We start from the raw sequence: 16,591 nt of genomic DNA on the forward strand, positions 1-16,591 counted from the left end.
ACACATTCCCTGCATGCCACTGCTTCCGACTCCCTACCTGGCCCCCAGCACAGCCACAAGAAGAAAAAGGTACTTTTGGTACCAGAGATGTTTCTGAAATTTGGATCACCATACCTTAAGTCTTCTAAAAATAATTAAGACATAAGACAAGTACAGCTGGGATTTCCCATAACAACAGTGCTAATAAGAATATATTTTCTCTTTGTGAAAGTATACTTTTGGCCTTTGAATATTTACTAGATTTTTGTACACCTAGCTTCAGGAAAAACACAGAAACGTGGTTCTATTTCTGAACAAGCACCTTACAAGGTCAGTCACTAAGGTGAAAACAGGGGAATAAAAAGCACCATCACTTATAAACTCAACTTAGTGCACACAAAATGTTAGCAGTAAAGGTGTGAGAGAAATTTAACAGAAACCACTTATCCAGAAAACTACAAAAAGGCAATGTATAGTGTGATTAACTATTTGTTTTTGACTGATTTGTTTTTTCTCTGTAATAAGACAGTCTCTTGTACTAAACCAGAAATCCTAATGGGTTTGATCCCCCAGGAAACAAACAAAAATAACCTTCGATACTTATAGGCTGAAACTACTGTCTCAAAGCAACCTGCCTTCTGTCATCAGAAATAAACACGATGGACGCAGATATTCTATTTATTTACAAATTATCAGGCTGCCTATAGCCTTTTGCAGAAAGACTCAAGTTACATAGTTGTTCCTGGAGCTCCGTTTAGAAGTTTTACAAGGTACTGTGAAAAAATAATGTTTTCCTTAGAGCTCTTATAATATTGATCCCACAAACAGACTACTTTGTTATTACTGTACAGAGTAATGTCTTTCGATATCAGTTGACTTGCAAGATTATATAGCTAACAAGTATACTTACTTCAGCGAACAACTAGAGGGGAGACATTAATTAAAAGAAGTTTCTAAAGTCTAATTATCGGTGGGCCACATCAGATTTGCCATTGACAGTGCTACTTTGTTGTTAGTCACCAATGGATGCAATACCAGAGTGGCAAATAAATGGAAAAAAGCAACATTTATTAAAATAATCACCTCATGGACAATTAGCTAAACAAACAGAACTCCTGAGCAATAATGCAATGTAATTCAGAGTGCTAACTCATGCGGCTCCTGCTCAGAATGTTGTAAATTATAAAAAAATTTAGAAAAAACAATTATGACATGTCTACTCACCACAGATTTTGGCTTGCTAATTTCAACCAATTTTGCCAGGATATCCTCATCAGAAAGCTGGCTAAAAAGGTGTGCATCGTAGGCCATCGAAATGGAAATCTCTTCCATCATCTTGAAAGATGCTATAGTTAGTTGCTATAGTTCTTGCTGAACTGGGGATGGAGCTCTTGTGATGATACAACTCAAGGTTGGATGATGGGCAGTTTATATGGACACTCCCCTGTAAAGCCAGGGCTTTTGGGAGTCCATAAGGAGGCGGGGCTGTGTGACAACTTTCAGTTGGAGCAGTTTCACTACTAAGGTTTCTGGCATATGCAAATGAAGTTTTTCCAGTGCCTTACAGAAGTCACAGTACAGGCATTATGATCCTATAGAGTGCAGGCTTATTTTATGCAAAAGTGCTCATGCTATGATTACAATGGAAGAACACTGTTCAGTATAAATAAAGTTTAAGTATTGTAGGTTCTTTTTCAGAAATAAAAAGAACAACAAAACCGCAGTCCCACCGTTCTTCTTATAGTTCTACAATCAGGGTCCAGAGCCTTTAGTACAAACTCTGTCTAGTCAAAATTCCCTGCTAAGTGCCTGTTGATTCACTGGACTGAGCACATACTAGTAATAACGTTAAGCTCAGTATACTAAAGGAAATGAATTAATCAGTGTATGACCTTCTGGAATGTATTAAAAAAATGAAGGGAGTTGAGATAATCTGAAAAAATGCCAAGCATGCAAGAAGATTGCTACATCAGCTTGTTCTACTGCATTGTTACTTTTATAAAGAAAACAACCTGTAAAAAGCAGGAATTTCAAATGATCTTGGGTAACATTTGCAGGGCTAGTTAAACGGACACATGAAAATATGGGAAAAACACAAGTCAGAGAACAGAACCAGAGAAACAAAAAAAGTACAAGGTTTACATGACGTCACGCAGCTGTAGAAGCGCCTGTATTGTACAGCAGGTGTTCTTAAACACACATTCTATATTTATCATTCAGAGAGGTTATTAACTCTCGCTACAAATTTCTGCTGAAATGAAACTTAAAAAAATATTAAGATAGAGGAGCTGAGTTTTATCAGTTCTGTGCAAAAAAAAAAACCCAGACACACAAACTTTTTGCAAGGAATCCCTAGTGGCTAACGTTTGTAATGATCCAAGTTCAGAGGTGCAGATCTTGTACTAGTTTACATGACAAACAGGATGAGCTGCTCCACATTCCCCTTTTCGCTGGCCAGTTTCCTCAGCTTGTCTTTTCCTGAAAAGCACATCCAGTAATTGAAACAGCAACAGGACTGCCATTTGCATCTGCATAGATGGTTTCAACAGCAACAAGATCTTTTATGCTTTCTATGCACACTGCAGAACAATCACTGATGCTCTCCATAAAGTCAGCAGTGGCAGGAAAAAGGCATGTTCTGCCCCCTCCCTGATAACAAGAGCTCTACGTATAGGAAGAGTAACACAGCCATGGGCAGCATCCTGGAGATATGAATAATTTCAAGCAAGCGTTAACTCAAAGTGAGCTGGTCTTCATGCAGAAGCGCTGCCTCCCTTGCAGGAAACGATTGAACGAGTGTCAGCCAGAAGCCGCCTTTAGTTCTGAGCTCTGTGGTGTATCCAGGATATAACGAAAGCAGTGAGCACCTGCCTGCTGTCTTTATCTTATTGGGAGAACCTGCTCCCTCCCACAAGACATGTATCATTTGTCACAGCCTAAAGGCGAGAAAGCTGTGAAATATCAATATCCTTCCTATGTGCCTTGTCAAAGGTGTTCCTTCGACATTGATTTTCTGAGCAGTCTGTATGCTATGCAGATACACACGGGGACAATTACACCTGTTGCATGAATTGAAATACATGCAGCTTCCCAGAATTCCCCTGGTTTCTCACTCTCCGCCCGGCAACAGGCAGCAAAGGACATTGCCTGCACAAGCAAGCAGTGGATACAAGCAGCTTTAGTAATGACAGAAAAATGGCATTCTGTTACCAGGGCTGGGGGGAGGGACTGGGAGCGACCGAGATAGTAATCACTGTGTTTTAAAGACAAAGAGCCCAGGAAACCTGAACAGTAAATTATGGCTTTTCGTCAGATCTCTAGAGAGAATCAACCCTACAATAATTCAAGCTCAATTAACTCCAAATATACAAGCGCTTGCTGCAAAGCTGTAAGCTCCTTTATTTTTTTTTTATTTCTGGCCACAGTTACAAATGGCAGCCTCCTGAAAGCTTTACACTACTGAGAGATGCTGGGAGTTGTAGTTCCACAACAGGTGAAATGCTTAAAATAACAGTGGATCCGACATCAACACAGAATACTAATAATAGCACTAGTACTAATGGCACTTGCATTAACTAAAAAAAAAAACACTAGTTGCATTTACTTATAATAATTATTCAAGTTAACTTTTAGTATATTATAGAATAGCTAATTCTAAGCAGGGATGCACCGAATCCACTATTTTGGATTCGGCCGAACCCCCGAAACATTCGCGAAAGATTCGGCGGAATACTGAACCGAATCTGAACCCTAATTTGCATATGCAATTTAGGGATGGGAAGGAGAAAACATTTTTTACTTCCTTGTTTTCTTACAAAAAGTCAGGCGATTTCCCTCCCTGCCACTTATTTACATATGTAAATTAGGATTTGGATTCAGTTCGGCCGGGCAGAAGGATTCGGCCGAATCCTACTGAAAAAGGCAGAATCCTGGCCGAGTCCTGAACTGAATCCTGGATTCGGTACATCCCTAATTCTAAGCAACTTAACTGTTTTTTTATTATTTATTTTTTGATAGTTTTTGAATTATTTGTATTCTTCTTCTGACTCTGTCATTGACCCCCATCTAAAGAAGAAAACAAATGCTCTGTAAGGCTAGAAATGTATTGTTATTGCTACTATTTCTCATTTTTTATTCAGGCCTCTTCCATTCATATTCCGGTCTCTTATTCAAATCGATGCATGGTTGCTAGGGTCATTTGGACCCTAGCGACCAGTTTGCTGAAATTGCAAAACTGGAGAGCTGCTGAATAAAAAGCAAAATAACTCAAAAACCCCAAATAATAAAAAATTAAAACCAATTGAAAATTGTCTCAGAATACCACTCTCTACATCATACTAAAAGTTAATATAAAGGTGAACAACCCCTTAAGGCATATAAAACATAAATAACTGTCATTACTGAATTCATCATAGTTTCTTTAATTAAATGTGTGACTGACTCTTTAGTTGCATTTCTAATTTGTATATGGCACCTTGCAGAAGTATTGTGTTACTTGTCAAATTCTTTTTCCTGAATAAAACCTAATTCACTGGAATGTTTTTTGTGACACTTTTCAATAAAAACAAATGGAAATAATTTGTTTGCATAAGTATAAATCAAAAAGGCACTTTTTACAGCAATGACAACTTCAACATCCAAGGAATGGTTCATTTACTGTAGGTGCCAACATGTTAGATGCCCTGATCATTCTGGGTTAGTGTTCCTTTTTTGGAAAAAATGAATGGCATGAGGATCTTTCTATAAAGTCACCACCATCTTATATATATTCCTATTTTACTATACTGCGCAAGTGCAAGCCCAAGCCCAAGTTTATGCAAGGGATCCATGGGAAATGGAGGCAAGATGGCGGCAATTTCTCAGATGTCAGACCAAGGTACCAGTCTGAAGGGAATGAAAGGGATTTTATTCACTGGGGTGTAACATTTTGGTAACCCCCCCCCCAGCGAATTAACCTTTTCTTCCTCCTTCAAGTCTTAATATGTGCCAGAGTTGCAGAGTTTGGTAGTCCTAATAGTAATAATAGTCCAAGCAGATTTACTCCAGGTTTCTCAGCTCAACCAGATGATGTTCGTCCTCCTAACTTTTTAAGCAGTGCCACATATTCTTAAGTGGACTGAGATCTCAGCTTTGACTGGGCTATTGACTGGGACATTTACTTATTAAATGCAATTAGACAAATGTTTGTCTCAACACTGTTTTCACTTCTAACTTTCTGTGCTCTGCAGCAGACAACACATACCAGAGGGTGATTCCTTTTTCTCTGTAATAATAAAACACCACCATGTACTTGATCCCAACTAAGATATAATTAATCCTTATTTAGGGCAAAACAATCAACATGGTTTTATTTCATATTTAAATGATTTTTAGCAGACTTCCAGTGCGGGGATCCAAATTACGCACAGATCCTTTATCCAGAAAACCCCAGCATTCTGGTTAACAGGTTCCATGCCTGTACCATACATTTCACTATAGTCATAGTGATGTTGAGGCCACTGGGAGTAACATTCAAGGGGTTGGAAAGCAACATTTTGCTCATCAATACTTTAGGGGTGACACAAATTAAAGAATTATTATACATGGATGAGTCATACCAACTGGACAGTATGATGATGGTAGCTTGATGCTATTAGGCTTCTTTATATCAGCAAGATATCAGAATCTATTTAAATTGTAAAGAAGAATAAAATGTGCAAAATACAGGGAAATACTTTATGAGAACATGTTTCCCAGGGCTGGAACTAGGCATAGTGGAAGAGGCACATGCCTAGAGTGCAAGAGTAGGGGGCACTGAGCACATAACTCTTCTTTGTGCCTACCCATGGTTTAGGGCAGGCCCCCCTTCCTGCCCTGCCACGTCATGTCACCACGGAAGCGAGCTCCCGCACGGGGGGGGGGGATAGGTGCACTTTGCCTTGGATGCCTTAATACCTATTTATCAAAGATATATGTCCTGTGACTCATAATCCATAAAAAGTCCAAAATGTATTCAATTAACATATAAAAAATTAGTACATATGACCCCTTACGCGTTTCATACCCTCAGGTACTTAATCATAGGTGTTTATACCATTTTCACATTAATCACAGAATTTAAAAACAAAGTGGTATCTCAATAACACTCTTGTAATGTCTCATTCAAACCAAGTGAGATTTCTCTGTCACTATTTGAAAACCGAGTTGCAAGAGCCGTCAGACTAACCAGAAAAACCTGCAGTAAATCTGCCTGGAAGAATAAGCCTAAAACACTTCTGAACAGCATGCTTACCCCAAGACTTTAATTCTGTCAAATATCATCAAACATTAAAATAGACTAAGAATAAATAAACAGAATAAATCATTTCCCTGTTAAACGTGCATAAATTGGAAAAAATATTTTTAATGAGGACAATAGGATATAGGGAAACAACACAACGGATGTAATCAGAAGTTCTTGGCTTCACGTTTCTGGTTCTTAAATAAATGGGTTAGACTGCACAAGCCTGCCCTCAAGGGGTAGTCATGAAAATGGTCTCTTCAATAAAGAGAGAGGTGGCTATAATTTAATTTTATAGAATTCTGATAGAAGCAGGGTGATGATGATGCAAAGAAGGAACAGATTGGGAATATAATTTAAAAACACCAAATTGTATATTTGTTAATTCTTTATTTGAAAAGTAGTTTCCCCAACTGGCATTAGGCAAATCTTGCATGATCTTATGCTACAGATACCGTTCTGTAAAGGGTAGCTTGGGTGTTGTCCTACCTTCTAAGTTTTTTATGTTTCTAGGTTTTATTTATTTTTGGTTAACACCACATTCACCCATATATAGCCTATTTATGCAAAGATACAAAGGAGACAAGAGACATGCATCAGTAACATATTTCACAGACAAAAGATGGTACAGCAGATTTGCAGAATGGTTCACTGATTTAGAAAAAGAATGAATGTATAAGATGAAATAATATAGGAAGAGGCAAATGGCACAGAAAACTGTAATTGCACCCAAAAACAGAGTCCAGCAACTTGAAATGTACCTCTTTCTTACAGGGACATCTGTGTTACAGCCGTATCAGTGTTACAGCCTTTTCTTGTAAATCGCTCTTTGTATTTACCTGTCAGGATTCACACCTGAGGCAGAGTTGTATTACAAGATTTGGATAAATATTTTTTTTTCCTTTTTGTAACTCACAATTTCTATTTGGCAGATTTATAAGTGTTACATACAGTTCACATAACATGTTCCAAATAAGTTATTTTGTTTGTAAGTTTTTGGTTGAATGTTCAAAGCAATCAAAAAAGAAAGAACTTGGGGACTAATAATCATCAAAGAAAAAGGAAATTAGAGTAACATTATTACTATCTTGACCGATTATGGCTATGCATCTAGGTTTACAGTTTATATAATTTATGTTTCACCTCATTCCAGCTTAACACTTATTTTACTTTGTTGGGGTATTTTCAAGTTGGGCTTTCTCTAAGGTCTGGAGGAGAAATGACTTTCCCAAGGCATCCAAGTCTGTTGTTCAAGTCCGGCTGAGTTAGTTATATACGCTGTCATTAATACAAAGTTTTTGTTACTGTTAACTCTTGAGACAACTTCTGCTACAGTGGGAATTGTTTGCGATTTCCATTTAGACATGAGTGCTAGCTGTGCAGCAGTTGTAATATTGTTAATCAATTCCTGGGCTGGTCTCTTAAGTTTTGGGATGGGCTGCCCGAGTAATAAATGTGATGGTTGAATAGCTAAGGGTGTTGTCAGTACAGATTGTATAAGGTCTGTGACATCCTTCCAAAATATTGTTATATGTGGGCAGTGCCATAGTATATGGCTAAGGGACCCTGTTTCCATATAGCCTCTCCAACATTGTGGGGAAGTAGTTGGGAATAATTTGGATAATCTGTCTGGGGTCAGATACCATTTTGTCAAAACATTATAAACACTTTCTTTTTGTTGTGTACAAACCACCATCTTGCATGCATTGTCCCATATTCTGGCCCAAGTTGACACTGATATTTCCCTTCCAAGTTCTTCTTCCCAGTATTGCATGTACTTGTGTTTGGAAAAAGGATCTTCAGGCAGTGCTACCATCAGTTTATATAAATGTGAAACCAGGCCTTTGTATGGGAATGGAGACATTAACATCTTTCAAATGGGGTTTTGGATATATATTTTTTTTGACTAAGGCTTATGCCTCACGGGGCTGAAAATCACCTGCTGAAATAAGCAGACTGAGAATCAGCCACTACGCTAGCATTAGCCTCCTGTCCTGCCTGCACCGCTGTGGCGGCCCGGTGCAGGCCCACAAAACAGAGTTTGGCATGAGAATGTCAAGAGAAGGTGAGAATTGTGTTTCAATGAAAAACTCCGATATGTGTACCTAGGCACACATGGCGAAACACAATCGTTTAGGTTATACCTCTAAATCTATCAGGAGCCAAGGTAGCGGACTGCATACATTTGCAGGAAGTTGAAGTACCTGGAAGAACCTCTCACACAAGCATGAGGAAGCATACAAACTCTGCCCCGTGTCCTGGATAGAATCAAACCCAAAACCCCAATAGTACTAGGCAGTAATTCTAACCACTGTGCAGCCATTATGTTGCAGTCATATATGAGAAGCTGGGATGAGGAACATGAGTCAACTATTACTAAAAACACAGACTAGTAAATACCCAGCGGTCTACACTAAGACCAAGACCATGATTCTGCGCAGTGTAATCTTGCAGACAACTTGAGCATGGCAGAAATCTTTGTCAACCATCAACAATGACCTGCCAGTTAAAAGCAACTCAGCCAATCTCATAGATAGTCCGAGTTGTCATAGCAACATTGTATATAGTATGATAAGTACTTTGTCTTTGAGTCTCTAGCATTCTACATCAAATTCCATCAAGTACTTCCCTTTCCTTGAACTAGTAGCTCTGCCTACAACAAAGTATCCTAATGATTTTCAAGACAACTTTAATAAATAGATTAGAGGCAGATTATGCAAATCATAATGAAAAGTTTGCAACACAAAGCCACAACGTGATATTAATTTTATGTGGGCCTGGTGCATACATTTACTCTGCTTTATCTGTATCTTTGTATGATGTAGCATTATTATTTTTTGTGAATTTAGTGCATAGGGAACACCATCTATATGAAAAATAACCAGTCCTCTAAAATACTACTTATAGAATTTTTTTTTCTGACTATATCTGGCCTATATCAGAGCTAATACATGTCAATTTATTACATAGGAAACACCATTGATATGAAAAATAATCAGTCCTCTAAAATTCTACTTATAGAATTTTATTTTCTGACTATATCTGGCCTATTTCAGAGCTAATATGCTTAGCTATTCTAATTTTATGTAAGGTCTGACATTTATCACATTCATATTTTTTACAGTGTTGACAAAAGATGACTGATCCAAAAATACCATATTAAATTTTTATCATGGTTTTTACCTTTATATTGCAAGCCTGTTCCATTAATCTGCGTGCATTTTCTTCTGCTCTGTAACGTTTTGGCAATTGAACTCGAAAAAACTTTAAAGCTCCTTCAAAGTCAGCTTGGAGAAGGTCCTCCTTTGATGTCTAAAAAACAAAGATGTCCATCTTTAACAAGTGAAGTCTCCTCTAAACACATAGAAACCCATTATCCAGACAGATCCAAATTACAGAAAGGCTGTCTTCTTATAGACTTCATTTTATTATCCAAATAATCCAATTTTTAAAAAAAAAAAAAAAAAAATTTCTTCTCTGTATTAATAAAACAGTACCTTGTCCATGATCCAAACTAAGATATAATTAATACTTACAGGAAGCAAAACCAGCCTATTTAATGTTTACATACTTTTCTAGAAGATTTAATCAGTTATCCAGAAAAAAAACCCAGGACCCGAGCATTCTGGATAACAGGTCCCATACCTGTATTAATGATGGGACATTCACTTCTAAGTTAGTGCTCTTGAAGTTCTATATTCAAATAATAGTCATATTAAAGGAACAGTAACACCAAAAAACATGAAAGTGTTTTAATGCAATTAAAATATAATGTACTGTTTCTCTGCACTGGTAGAACTGGTGTGTTTGCTTTAGAACACTACTAAAGTTTATAGCAGAAAACATATGCACTCTGTAAAATCCCACTGTATTCTATTACAGATGTTATCTGCTGTGTATCCTGTGCCTTTTCTCCTTTTTTAGTTTGAATGACTGCCCCATGGCTACACAATAGTCTATTTACATAAACAATATTAGTCTTTCTAAAACAAACACATAACTTTTACCAATGCATAGCAACAGTACAATATATTTTAATTACTTTAAAATGCTTTTATTTTTTGGTGTTCGTGTTCCTTTAAACAGATCCAGAGCTATGTCTTGGTCTGGGTCCACTCTCCAACTTTGTATTCTAGGATACACATGAAGCTGTAGCACAACAGGTCCATTAAGTTTTGTAAACCACTATTTATACATAAATGAAACGCAATAGGATTTTATTGCTTCCATTAAAGATTATTTATATCTTCAAGTTACGATTATTACAGAGAAAATTAAACCATTCTTAAAAAATGGAATTCTTTGATTAAAACTGAGTCTATAAGATATGACCCTTCCTGTTATTCCGAACTTTCTGGATAACAGATCCCATACCTGTACAATGAAATTATTGTTGATCCAATGTTCCTTGTAAGCTATGCATTGTGCACACAAATTTTGAAGCACACAACAAATTGTGGTGAGCTCAAAGAATTTTATGTGAGAAATAAAATTTTGCATTTATTCTGGCCTGTGCACACAGTTTTAAAAAATGCACACACAAGAAGGAGCTGTTATTAATAAAGTATACCATTACTACATTTATAAATTAAATAAGCACATCGGATAGACTAACTGCACTCAATTCACCAATATACCTGGCACAACTTTCAAAGTCAATAAAACATAATGTTATTTAGTTCAGCCCAAACCAAAATAATAATGTCTAGAATTCAGTTTACTTAGTATAGAATTATTTGCTTAAAATGGACTCTATTGGAGATGACCTTCCCAAAATTCAGAGAGTCTAAATAATGGGTTTCTGGATAAATGTCCCATACCTGTACAAGTACAAGCTTTCAATTAAAAAAAAAACCTGTAGAACTTTACCTAAAACTTTTGTTATGAAAGATGTCAGTATCATTATCAATACAATCTGCATCCAAGAGCAAAGTGTTTATGAACAGGACACAGGTGGCTTATTTACAAGTCAACTAGATATGCAAAGTCAATAACCCATCACTAACATTTAAGAGGCTTATTAGCAAAATGATCAGTGCCAGAAGCTGCCATATGTGATCACCAGAACTCCTATTATAGTCTGTGAATAATTACTAAATGTTCCGCCAATGGTGCAACAGTTAGTCATGGTAGGTAATTGGTTGGACAATTTTGATGATATTTTAAGTCATTCCAGTAAATGAAAGGATGGCAAACTCATGCATAATGAAAACATGCAGTCCCTATTTCTCTACTGGGGAGAAATGACAATGCAACAAGTTTCTCACCGCCAATAGCTGGGGTACAAACAAACGATGCCCCATGCCCAGAAGGTCCAGAACCCGGCAGGCATACTCGTTGACAATATTGCTCTTCTCGTCTTGTGTATCTTGCGAGTTTTTTACAGGAGGAGAGGAATTAAAAGGGATCTTTTCCTCCATATGTGATATGAGAAGGTTCTCCAAGAGAACTCCACTTTATCAGTGCAAATAAATAAGCAGGGATTCCCAGGGGAAAAGGTTGTTGGTGCATAAGGTTAAGGTAGTTTTAAATGTTGTTGTTGATCATCTACAGCATAGAATGCCGGTTTGCCTGCACATGGAATGCATCCTTGGGATTGAGCAAAGCAAGATAGCTATTGGAGATCACACAGGAAAATAAGGCATATGCACCATTAGCCCAGAGGAAATAAATCTCAGCAATGGGAGTAGGAAGGTATAGGGAGACGAAGGAAGCGTGAGAGCACAGTGTGGCTATCAGGGCCCAGTTTGTGTATGTGTGTATGTGTGTATGTGCAGGGCTAGAACTGCAGGGAGAAGAGATGAGATCACTGCATCCACTGGTACTGCTGCTGCTGCTGCTGCCTCTCATCATGAATCAGTAACGAAGGAGGGAAGAGATGGGAGGTGAATGAGCAAGAAGCGAGGGAGGATGCTTGCTAAAGGATGCTGTAATCAGAAACCAATAGAATTCCATAGAACCAATGCCCCCACCCTATCTCTTGCTTTTCCTTTTTTCTACCTACAGTGTCTCTGGCTGTATTGCATTATAATAATCCAACAATTTCCTTTTACATGAATTAGTTGCCTGTGATGCAAGGCCTGAATATGGAGCAGTAATTCAATAAAATATTTAGCTGGAAATGTCTGATAATGAACATGTCCCTGAATATTTCCTTCGCTTAGCTTTAAAAAATAGAAGCCTCTATATTCCTGGGCACTAGAATAATGCAGGGTAGGTATAAGTGTATTTTCAATGGCAGCAGTTACAGAACGGTCTGATGTAGGACGTTGTAGTTCCAGTACAGCTAGGGAAGCAAAGAAAATGTCTGACCGCTCAGCACACAATCATTTCTGGCACATGAGAGGCAATAAACAATGTGTGTGTCTTACAGAAAAAAACTGGCACCTGTAGGTGGTTGTTTGACATGTCATTTTGGCTGAGAGGGTGAATTATTTCAGGCTAGGGTGAAACACAGAAGTATTTTCATGACTAGTAGATTTTGCAATTTGAGCAGTACCTGCAAAAAACAAATCTACAGCTCTCTCTAGTGCCAGACACAGGGCTGACAGCATACCAGCACAGCTCCCTGGAACAGATTCTTCTAACCACAGTACTGACCGTCATACGATTAAGAACAAGCATTTTCTAATGATTATTCAGGATTTCATGCTGCACATTAATATTAACTAATAATAAGGTTTTATTTTGACACTCTAGTTGGAACATTTCAAGACCACTATATGGTTCCCCATTTTGTGTGCAAAACCTTAAACAGTCAGCAGAAGACTATCTAGCATAGGGCTAGACCTGGAAACCCATGGAAGCCCACGAGACAGATGTCAAATTCCAAGAGATTTATGGGTCAGATAATGGACAAATTAGCTATATGTACAACAATCCTTAAAATAGGAATACACAGGCCAATAAAAGCTGATGGATGGATCTGATTTAGCCCAACGTTTAGGTGGTCATATTGGGCTCAGATATGATTGTATGGTGACCTCACCAAACAAGTGGATTTGGCAGTGTTTGCCCAGCTTTATGCAGATCTCATTGATTCGTATCAGTTTGCATATGGGAAAAATGGATCAGCATTTTCTCCAACAGCAGAGAAAATGTTATGTGTTCAATAGGCCTAAAAAACATTGTAAGGAAACACAAACTAAACAAATACAAATCAATATCAAACTAACATCAGACAGTGGTGCTTTAACCCTTTACAACACTCTATAATGTTATATGAATGTGGCATAAAACCATCTGATTTTCAAGTCCTAAAAGTAGATGAAGAAAACCTAGTTAAACAAATGAAACAAAAATGATTATATTATATTTACTGGAAAAAAAAAAGATCCAATAACATTTCTCCATGTGGCAAAAGTGAGTATTCACTTATTTTGCTCATCATTTGGTGTGACCTCCTTGTGCAGCAATAACTGCAACTAAACGTTTGTAACTGTTGATCTGTCCTGCACATTGACTCGGAGGAATTTTAGCCCATTTCTCCATGCAGAACAGCTTCAACTTTTGGATGTTGGTGGGTTTCCTCGCATTAACTGCTCGCTTTAGGTCTTTCCACAACATTTCAATTGCATTTAGGTCAAGACTTTGACTTGGCCAATACAGAATATTCACTTTATTCTTCTTTAGCCATTCTTTGGTAGAATAACTTGTGTGTTTAGGATCGTTGCCTTGTGGTAGGACCCACTGTCTCTTGAGATTCAGTTCACTGAGAGATGTCTTGACATTTCCTTTGGAATTATCTGGTATAGTTCAGAATTCATTGCTCCATCAATGATACCAAGCCATCAAGATACAGTTGCAGGAAAACAGGCTGAAACCAGCACGACTCCCACCACCATGTTTCACAGATGTTTTTCTTTCTCCAAATATAACGCTCTTTATTTAAGCCAAAGAGTTATATTTTGGCTTCATCCATCCACAAAATATTCTTCCAGTATCCTTCTAGTTTTTTCACATCTTTAGCAAACTGTAGATGGTAATTTTTGGAGGAGAACAGTGGCTTTTTCCATGCTATCCTGCCATACACACCATTGCTGTTCATTGTTCTCCTGATGGTGTACTCATGAGCAACATTCGCCAATGTGAGGGCATTCAATTTTTTAGAAGTTACAATTCGACAAATTGCAGGTGGAGTTATCTTTAATGGTCAAACACTTCTGGGTAGGGTAACAACAGTCTTGAATGTCTTCCATTTGTACACAATTTGTTGATTGGTAGAGATAGTCTTGTAACCTTTTCCAGGTTTATGGGCATCAACAACTCTTTTTTAAGGTCCTCAGACACTGCCTTTGTTCGAGCCATGATACACATCTACAAATGTGTTGTATGCGTGATCAGGCCTTGCTGGATCCCCTTTCACTAGATAAAAAAGGGTCTCACTCACATCTGGTTGTCATTCCATTGAGGTAAAACACCAGACTCAATTCAAATGATATGATAAGGTTTTAATTACTTTTGCCACATACACATATGTTATTGGATAATTTTTGTTCCATAAATACATGACCAAATATAACAATTTTTGTTTCATTTATTTAACTAGGTTTTATTCATGTACTTTTAGGACTTGTTTAAATCTGATGATGTTTTAGGTCACATTCATATAAAAATATAGATTTTAAAGGGTTCACAAACTTTCAAACCACACTATAAGGGTAACCTCAACTACACAATTTAATAGCAGTGTATAACTACGGTACATGACACAAGAGAATAAGAAGGATTAATATGTGCAGATGCACAAAACCACACCTGGCCAAAATAATTTATATACAGCTCCAGGATACATACAGGCAATCCAGACACTGCCCTTGTATGGGGAACCTAGATGTAACACAAAGACAGCACACAAAGCACTGCAAGATATATAAGCAAATCATTTACTTTGGTAAAATAAACAATTTATATACAATTTATATATGCAACATTTAGTTGATACATTTCTCAGCAGCATCTCTGGAGTATTAGCAACTATTGTATCAATTCTAACAGCTGCCATTAACAAAACCCTGGGATTTTGCTCAACAGGCACAAGGTTAACAAATGTATCAACTAAATCTACAAATTTAGAACAGTTTACAGGGTCCATGACCCCCCCTCCCAGAGCTGCTTTATAAAAACAGTCACACATACAAAATAGAAAGTAATTGTAAAAAAATTAGGGATGCACCGAATCCAGGATTTGGTTCTGGATTCGGCCAGGATTCGGCCTTTTTCAGCAGGATTCAATTCGGCCGAATCCTTCTGCCCGGCCGAACCGAATCGGAATCCTAATTTGCATATGCAAATTAGGGACGGGAGGGAAATTGCATGATTCTTTGTCAGAAAACAAGGAAGTAAAAAAAGTTTTCCCCTTCCCACCCCTAATTTGCATATGCAAATTAGCATTCAGATTCAGTTTCGATATTCACCCGAATCTTTCACGCAGGATTCAGCTGAATCCAAAATAGTTGTTTCAGTGAATCCCTAAAAAAAGTATTTATTTCTGGTAAACTAACTGAAACCATCTGAACTGAAAAGGTGTGAACAGTCACAAATTCAAATTATATTTTCAAAAACTTGAATGTCTGGTATTTATTAAGATAAAAAAAATTCTAATGTAAAAAAATATCATCTAAAAGCTGACAAGTTCATATAGAAGTCAATGGGAGTTGTCCTAGGCTAAATTTAAAATTCCAGTTTTTGAGTTTGTAAACTCACAAATTAGAGTTTTTTTAAGCTTATAAACTTGAAGAGGGTATTCACGTTTTTTACATGATTGTATTCAATACAGTTTTTTGCATTTGTTTTTTCATATATAAACATTTGAGCTTTTTTAAATTGTGAGTTTATTTGAAGTAAAAAAAACATCACAAGTTTGAATTTTGATAAATAAGCTTCCTAGTGTCTTTGCTTACTCACTGTATGCTGCATTTTTTACATGATTTAAATCAGATAATATGGTCACTATTAACATGGTGTTCTATTGCTTGTACATTTAGAATACATTCTGGATCATTAGATATTACTATATCCAACATATTATAACTTCTGTTTGGGTACCCAGAAATCTGTGAGAATGAATTTCGCATGCAACAGATTAACAAACTGGCCTCCATTAATTGTGTTGGCAGAGCTGCTACTTCAGTCAATATCTGAATAATCAAACACAAGCTAACCTTCTTCCTTTTTGCTGACAAAAAAAGAGTCTGTAGAATAGTCCTGCATTAATCTTCTGCCAATGATACATATAGATCAACAGAAAAGCCTTCTGTATTCCATTCTTCTGACGTTTGAAGGGTAATTTACAAAGTCCTGGGGAAGAAGTGCAAGAACACAAAGTGGGACAAGAACTTAGCCCTTTGTGCT

At 37.2% G+C, this 16,591-nt stretch overlaps 1 protein-coding gene across 1 annotated transcript in view; it reads right to left on the reverse strand.

Annotated features, from left to right (window-relative positions):
- rabgap1l.S (RAB GTPase activating protein 1-like S homeolog) overlaps positions 1-16,591 on the reverse strand; it is a gene marked incomplete at its 5' end in the record, with an annotated part of 148,777 nt that overhangs the window by 28,444 nt on the left and 103,742 nt on the right. The window contains 1 exon segment of the mRNA NM_001096453.1: positions 9,422-9,550. Within this exon segment, the coding sequence (NP_001089922.1) occupies positions 9,422-9,550 (129 nt within the window).

This window comes from Xenopus laevis, chromosome 4S, assembly GCF_017654675.1.
Source record: "Xenopus laevis strain J_2021 chromosome 4S, Xenopus_laevis_v10.1, whole genome shotgun sequence".
NCBI lineage: Eukaryota > Metazoa > Chordata > Amphibia > Anura > Pipidae > Xenopus > Xenopus laevis.